Source organism: Paramisgurnus dabryanus, chromosome 11, assembly GCF_030506205.2.
Source record: "Paramisgurnus dabryanus chromosome 11, PD_genome_1.1, whole genome shotgun sequence".
Classification (NCBI taxonomy): Eukaryota; Metazoa; Chordata; class Actinopteri; order Cypriniformes; family Cobitidae; genus Paramisgurnus; species Paramisgurnus dabryanus.
In genome coordinates, this window is record NC_133347.1 from 18,417,927 (window position 1) to 18,426,752 (window position 8,826).

The following is an 8,826-nucleotide window of genomic DNA, read 5'->3' on the forward strand; positions in this document are numbered from 1 at the left end:
CCTCGTCGAAAATAACAAATGTTTTGGTTTCCTAGGTAATCTATGTGTTGTTTATTTAGCTTGTTATATAAATAAACTACTTTAAATGGACTTTGTTGTTATTTATTTTTTTATCGGTTTTACCAGAAGTTCCATGAAAGCTGCTTGTTTATGTTGTTACTGCTGAAACCGTCTATAAATTGTTTTTTGTGTCCGTGGCATGAGTTTCTTTTTCGTTTCATTTTATGTATTTTCTTCTCATCTTTTTTTCCTATTTGGTTGAGGTTAGAATCACTTTCACAAAATTTTTAGACATCCTAACCCAAACCCCAACTCTAACCCCAAGCGACAATGATTTAAAAATATTAAAAAAAATTGAAAACAATCCATAAATGACACGAAAAAGAAAGTTAAAGGACAAGTTCGGTATTTTACACTTAAAGCCCTGTTTTCAGATTGTTTATGATGAAATAGAATGGTTTTGACTGAAATTTCGACATATACGGCTGTCCCAAAAATTTTCGGGTGTTTGTTGTTTCACCTCCCACCTCTACAATGGCTTTATAGGTGCACAGGAACAATCCTTCCTAAAATGCATTAAACTTTCATTTACAAAGACGTGAAACTCACCGGCGAGTGGTCAGGGGTGTTCACTGATAAGCTCACACAAAAATCGCTGCAAAAGATGCATTCCAACAGGTTTTATCATAGTTTTTGCCAACTCCATTGACTTGTATTGGATGTACTATGAGATACGGTATTACTCCGCGCCGGGAACTTTGTTTGTATTCTTGCAATTGGCAAAGGCGGATTATCGGCACCAACTGGGCTGGAGTGTCTATTATTCAAGCTCTAAGCGGAAGAATATACGGGTGTGAGGCGTTTGGAAAAATAGGTCCACAAGTTTACAACGAATGCTAAAACACCTGTTGGAAAGCATCTTTTGCAGCGATTTTTGTGTGAGCATATCAGTGAACACCCCTGACCACTCGGTGAGTTTCATGTCTTTGTAAACGAAAGTTTAATGCATTTTAGAAAGGATTGTTCCAGTGCACCTATACATCCATTGTAGAGGTGGGAGGTGAAAAACAAACACCCAAAAATTCTCGGGGCAGCCGCATATGTCGAAATTTCAGTCAAAACCGTTCTATTTTATCATAAACAATCTGAAAACAGGACTTTAAGTGTAAAATACCGAACTTGTCCTTTAACTTACTGTTTAGCTGTGGCCTGGTGAGCTTACATATTGCTTAAATGAGTGTAAAAATGTTAGGTGTCTGTTGTAGTTTTTATTACTTGGATTACTGATGAATTATGTGTATTGATGTCAGTTTTCAAACTCGTAGGGGTGGTTTCCCTAGCAGGGATTAGCTTAAACCAGGACTAGACCTTAGTTTAATTATGAAATATCACTGTTTGAACAAACATGCCTTACATAAAACATTACTTGTGTGCATTTTGAGGCAAAACAAAGGGCACTGATGTATTTTAAGATATGTCAGTGCAAGTTATTTACAGTTTGGACAGCTCTTACATTTATTTTAGTCTAGAGTCTAATCCCTGTCCGGGAAAACGCCCCTTAATGTCTTGTCAGTAAGTTGCGCTAGCAAGCAACTAACGCATGCTGCATTTAAGTTACTGTTTACTGTTAAGCTGTCGCCCGGTTAGCTTACAAACTTGCTCAAATGACTGTAAAAATGTTAATTTCTGCTGTCATTGTTATTGCTTGGATTAATGATGAATGATGTGTATTGATGTTGATAATGTCTTACTAGTAAGTCATGTTAGCACTAGGTCAATGCATGGTGCACTATTGTCGGACTGTGCAGAGACCGTGTCAGTTGACCAATCAGAGCAGAGTAGGCTACTGAAAGGTGGGGTTTAGACAGACTGAATCTTTGAATGGCTTTGCACAAATCATTTGGGGATCTCTGAGAAATTAGGTAATATTAAATTTATATTTTGATTTTGAAAAATGAGCTTGCATGCATTTAAATCTGTTTTTGGGAACACTTAACAATATTAGAAAGCTAAGATGTTGTACCAGACTGGCACTTTAATATATATCAGTGCAAGATGTTTTTAAATTAAGGCATGCATTTTACTCTGGGACTAAGCCCTGTCTGGGAAACCGCCACTATGTGTGCTAATATTGTTGATAATTGAAGATGACAGATTCAATTATTTCATTTTTGCTTTCCCATAGACTCTTATTGTAAGTGCATACATGTGAAAACATTTTTCTTTTGTTTGAGATATGAATCTTTTTTGTTGTTGTGTCACACATGCTTTTAAGTGAAACATGATATTAAAATAATAAAGAAATGTTGGACAGGTCTTTACTTGAGTTTATGCATTGACAATAATAAGACCGAATTGTGAAATGTGGTCTCTACTGGAACTTTGAAAAGAGGGGTTGGAAAATCACATTGTTTTGAGACATAACAGAAAGACGTTTCAGAGGCAGAGCAAATGTATATTGATTATATGTATATTGAATGTGTAGACTTTCAAAAAAAATCTGCAACAAATGCGTTTAAAAATTGTTTTTATTACAAATATTTACAAAAGTTGTCGAATAGTACAACTTGAAATCTAAACAGTGTTTGAAATGAACAGCGGTGTTTACCCAACTCTCATTTTAGGCATTTGTTTGCAATAAAAACATGAAACTTTCCGACCTTGTAATTCTTGGCCTATTTTGACTCTTTTTGGGTCACACAGTCTTGGTATACCGTCTTTTATAAATATACATACATCAGACCTGATGTACATACTTACACATAACGTACATCAGAGTAAAGATTACAACAGACAAGTGAAATGTAATAAGCAAAAATCAGTGCAATCACAGTCAACGAATAAAAATTAGCGGCGCCCACACAACCAATGACAAAAGTTAAAGCCATTACAAACAATGCTTTGCTATCATGAAATAATTGGTTTTTCTGAAAGTGAAAAAGCATTGAATAGCTTCACGTAGACATCTACGCTGAGAGGAAATTTTACAGCTCTTGCTCACAATCCGCTCATAAAGTGTTAGCAACCATTGCCACACATGAACTCACTGTACTCACTGGCCATCAAAGAATCAATCTCTCCCTTTGGCTTTTTTTTTACAGCAGAAAATGCACAGGTTCTACATGTCCATATCTACATCTTTCGTCTCTCTCCTCTTCATTTATCAGACCACATGTTGGGTGTGGTCGTAGAAGGGCTAACTGTGTCTTTGCGGGCCCTTTTGGGACTCTGGCCGTAGCTGGGCGAGTGGATGAAGGTTGGACTGCTGGGTGGGGATGAGGAAGACGATGAAGAAGAGGAGGAGTTGCACGAAGAAGTCGAACCTTTGAGCTGGAGCCATTTATCACCCAGCGCTTTGGCAAAGTGGTCGTCTACAGAGACGCTGATGGATGCAGCCCTGTGGTAGTTCATCCCAAGACTCCTCTGGAAATGCTCTTCGACGTGGTCATAACTCTGCTGGGCAACAACTTCAGAGACACAAAGAGACTGAGTCAGGTAATGACGCATTAATTCTCCCTGGGATCACAAGATATCTGCATGGACTTGTTAAAGCAAGAGTAACTAGTTTGACTAATTCAACTTACTCGTAGAATGATCGCAGCAGTCTCCGGGCTTTCTCGTAGATCTTGTTGCAGAGGACACGCATGTGATTACAGAAGGTCGTACCTGTTTAAGGACAGCAAAGGTCAGTAAATCTCATAATAACAAACCCTAACAGTGCATGTACATACACTGTTCGTCCCTCATCCCCGATGCCACTATCGGGTCAACAACAACGCTGGTACGTTGAGACTTGTTGACAACATTCCTCCACCCATTGCTCACATTTTCTCCCTGAATCCGGCTGGATTGCATATCTGAGACAGGCAGAGGCCTGTCCGCACACTAAAGAGCCACTCTCTCAGAACACAAAAGTGCCTTCCTGCATTATGTTGCGTCTCACAGATAGTGGGAATGAATGTTACTGTGGCCTCAGGTTATGAGCTAGATGGTATATAATACACTAAACATGTTCGGTCAACACGTACTGAGTGACAGGAAGCACAAGGCCCAAATTGGCCTGAATTAACATTGAATTAATGAACATGTTTAAGATCCACTGCACTGATCCAATAAGATTATTTAACTGATGATATAATATTATTTTAAAAATACAGGTTCCTAAACTGCTTTTTTGGCGGGGGGGGATCTTTTATGTAAATATATTGCTTTGTCATATATAAGTATATCATAATAATTATAATCATTATTATTACATTTTATTTTATATCTTAAATCAAGCTCAGCATTTCCTATTTGAAATAATCACCTGTATTTGTCTGACTGTTGTAGTTTTGCTCTGGCTTTCTGTTTTCTCCGGTTCTGGGCGTGGTTTTTTGATTAGGGCTAGAGGCTCATCCATCACTGGGGTGGAGTACATTGGGCTGGGGATCAGGTGAGTCGGACTGGCTGTTGGGCTCCATGTGGATGTAGGACTTTCAGGAATACTGAACCCAGATGATCTGCGAACACTGTTGGCCAGGCTCTTACTTAGGGCCCTCTCCCTTCTGAAAGACACAGTAAAGAAAACTTATTAGTGGTACTGGGATTGGTCCCAATTGGACGTAACAGCATTTATAAAATGTACATTTATTAATAATAAACATACCTTTCTTCAAGAGTTCGTCCTCTCTCTGAACTGTGCTTGCGCTTTATTGGATGTGCGGGGCGCATACGCATCCTGTCGCTTGTCATGTGTCGAAATCTGTCTTCGCTTCTCAGATTGGGTTGACCTGTAAAACAAAAAATCGTATAAATGATATTGCCCCAGGGCTCTCTCACGGTCACAGCCAGTCGTTTTTTCATTTACTTGCGTAAAGGTGTGGCAAACAGGTAAACAACTGACTTAATCCTCAGAATTTCATCACTGCGCGTGTATCTTAATTGTGGGAAAAAACGTGGTCGAACCACCGTTAAATGTAAACTCCGTTAAGTGGCAAAGCAAGATGAACTGGCTCTGTGGGTATTACTGTAGAACTTCCCAGCTGATTCACTGCTAACGGTAAATGTCATTCAAATGTTGGAAAACACACATGCTAAAAAAAAAAAAAAACGACATTGATGAGCATATGAAGATATCATCGGCTTGTTGTTCATACCGCTTTGGGGGGAAAACAGGCTTTGTGGGTTAAGGCATGTGAGTTGACTCACAGCATGTTTACCCAACACAACAATTGTAACAGACTATTCAAACTGAAATACACATTATGATTCATATGCTAATATCCTTAACTGCGTAAAGGTCATTAAAATCACACACTGCATTATTCAAACATTAGGAGTTCATTAGGACCTCGCACATAATTTAGTCAGTTTTGCTAGATTTTAGAACTAAGATGCAAAATAAAAAATCTTAAAAATCTAAATGTAAACTTGCTAAAACGTTAATGCATTTAAAAAATTGTTTTGTATTAATAAAGTTGGCTTATATGTATATGCTGTAAAAAATGCATTAAATTAAGACCTAAATGAATAAAAATCATATCAATGATAATGATAAAAAATGATATCAAATCAACACATATTTTTATTACTTAAACTTAAAAATTAAGTTAAATAATTGTAACTTGTTTTTTTTAAGTTATGTCAACTTATCACAAGTCAAATCTTAAAATAGCATGTCGAATTGACTAGCAAAAAGAAATTCATGCTGCATTTTTTTACAGTGTAGTGAATTTGTCTGTATTTTGACAATATCATTGCTTTATTTACGCTTACAACAACATTGCGAAACATCAATTTGAATCAGGTTAAATATACCTGTTGTTGCATTGTAAGAAATATATAATAAAAAGCATTATAACATTGACTTTGAAGCTACACTTGGCCCTTAATTCTCATTAAGATTTCACTACATCCTCCTGGTTAACTCTTTAAAAGCGCTACAAACTTTTTTTTAACCTACACTGAATTGTTACTTGAAAGGATTTATCACTCTTGAGTCATTACCACATTGACTATAAGTATTTGTACAGTGAAAACTATACCTAAATGTTTACTACACCAATCATTAGACACGTTTTAGAGTGCTTGAGACCCCCAAACATGATCACAGGCAACGAATATCCAATAAACCACATATCTGACCAGTAAAGGCCTGTGTTGGTGTGATGGGGGATTAATGGCACTGAAGCATGTGCACGGAGGAAGTTTTGCAATATAAGACGCTATCAGACTTCAAGCGGATAACTTCTAAATGGCTCGGATGATGAGGGGCCATTGTTGGCATAACCCTTTACACACATACGCACACACTTAGAGAAGATCTCCAAAGCATTGGACTGTGACAAGTTGACTCTGCATGACAGTGGATGGGGGATTGGGTGTAAACCACACCTTAAACCTTGACTGATGACTGATTTTTAATGCCTCAGGGAGGGATATTTTTCTAAGGGTTTTAAAGATAAAACAGACCCACATCATTTCCTTTCATCTTCTTTCATTTGCAGACTAACTTCCTCAAATAATCTTTAGGAATTCCTAAGCATCACTTCATTACATTACTAACCATGTATCCTATCTTTTTGCCAGTAATTTAAGTTTTCACTTTTACCCAGTTTATAATTTATACATGATAACCTACATAAAATAAACTGATAAATAACATCACCAATACACACACCAGTGCAAAAGGGACTTTTTGTGATATTGCATATAAATATTACACCACTTTTAATCTGTTGTACATTATAAAATAAATCCACAAATATGATTGCAAAATTGTAAAATAAACAATGCATTGCTGAATGCAGATTACTGCCAAGTTTAGACTGTCTGTATTAAGATAAAAATGTAATAATTACCCTCCAATATGTACACTTTAAAGCCACTGCTCATCCGAGTAATGTAGTGGAAATTCGTGACCGCCATGATTCCAAATCTTCAGTGTTGTCCTAGTAAACCGTGTAATTCTGCTCTAACAACTTGACTTCTGAATACCAAGTCCGTTCCTCGCTAAGCTTTATGTTTTCAATGATCTCAAGTGCACTGTGCTTTCCATGATAATCTCTCTTTCTGCCTTATTATTGGCTGCGGAGAGGCCAAGCCCCTCCCTGCTCTTTGTCTGCTTGAGAGGTCCTACCACCACAGGTGCCGTATGGGAGGAGTCAAAAGAAAAGCTGTGAATTGCTGTCTATCACCTCCCACATGATCATGCCCATATTATGGGCTATAGAGTAAATATATCATTCATAATGAATATTTGTAATGCTTGATCATTTATAATGTAAACACTCATCACAATATGGGTAAATGAATGAATGATGGTGTGAGTTTTGTTTAGGTGCGGGATGATGTGATGAGGATATTTGTACTGAGACGGCACACAATTTAAAATAAAACAGGGTGTAAGGTGTCTCTAATCTCTTCTCCAAGTATCAACATGCTAGGGCACTGGGACAGTAAGACAAATAGTTCCTTGTTATGATATCACAGTTCTTGGGAAAGCCATTTCCTGGCTAAAAAAACCTTTGCTTAACAGACCATATCCACATGCACATGACAGACTTCGCAAAAAAGCATGAAAACATACATTAATTCATATGTATATGCATAAATAAAACAGTTAAAGTGCATTTTAATAAATATACTTTTTTAACTTCACCATGCTACTTTTCCTTTCCTTTCCTGGATCCACTCAGAATCCACAAACAAGTTCTACTCTGTCCTTTGTTTCCTTTCTTGGAGTCAGCACCTGTCGACAACCCCTCCCCTGCTCTAATCTAAAATCTCACCCGACTGCATTTTTCAGAGTGTTTGGCCCACCTGAGCTCTACTCATTCCACTATCTTGCCCATACATGCAGTTATACTGTGTGAGTTTCCTAACCTTTATGCATCAGGCCTTTTCTTTCCATGCGTCTTTTTTTCCATTTCTGTTTTGGCTAAAAGACAAAGACTACTGAAGACAGCTTTGTACTGTGCTATCCTGCCCGAGCATGCTAAAGCCACAAACGCTTACATACGTGACTGAAAAACACACTCCCTCTGGACACACACAGTTAAGCTCATTTGCATACAAGGAGACCAATAGTACAGTATGTGTAAATTGTCACCGTAGAAGAGTGAACTGTTGAATTTACATAGATTAGGTAAAATAATCACACTGTAGTACTGATCACACTACTACTGAACTAGTTACTCATTTATGGTTTATTTTGTAACATTCTCCATAAGCGTGTGATTGATTGGCTCTCGCACTACCTGCAAATTATCTTTGTAATCATCACCTGTAAATATTTACTCTGCTTACTACCTATCATTATTGGATTGTCATCTATTTTATAACAGATTTTCCCAGGAAGCCACACACATGGGGCATTTACAACAATAGAGCAGCGCCTTCATGAGAAAGAATTGCATTACTTGTCAATGATAGCAACATGTGGGAAACAGAGACACCTTGTGGTTGAAAACAAAAATAGAAATTATTTAGAAAATTTACCACATAAAAGTCATTAATGATATAATATTTCATTTATGATTCATATAAAGAAAATATATTGAGTGCTGGACAAACATCCCATTGGGTTAAATACACCCAGGAAATGTTTATATTTGACCCAACAGTAAGTTAAATTAGCTTAGGTTAAGTTATCACAGGTTAAAGGAAAACACCACCGTTTTTCAATATTTTACTCTGTTCTTACCTCAACTTAAATGAATTAATACATACCTATCTTTTTTCAATGCATGCACTTTGAATCTTTGTACAGCGCCTCGTAAATGTGTTAGCATTTAGTATAGCCCCATTTATTCCTTAGGATCCAAACAGAGATGAATTTAGAAG

The 8,826-nt window shown here is 37.2% G+C and overlaps 1 protein-coding gene across 1 annotated transcript; it reads right to left on the minus strand.

Moving 5' to 3' along the window:
• Positions 1-2,510: 2,510 nt before the first annotated feature.
• Positions 2,511-7,027, minus strand: vgll4l (vestigial like 4 like). The gene is made up of 5 exons (XM_065247240.1): positions 6,843-7,027; positions 4,649-4,772; positions 4,310-4,547; positions 3,585-3,666; positions 2,511-3,467 (listed from the first exon to the last, which is right to left on the minus strand). Exons 1-5 carry the CDS (start codon positions 6,907-6,909, stop codon positions 3,157-3,159), a joined length of 822 nt encoding a protein of 273 aa, XP_065103312.1. The 5' UTR covers positions 6,910-7,027; the 3' UTR covers positions 2,511-3,156.
• Between the last annotated feature and the right edge of the window lie 1,799 nt (positions 7,028-8,826).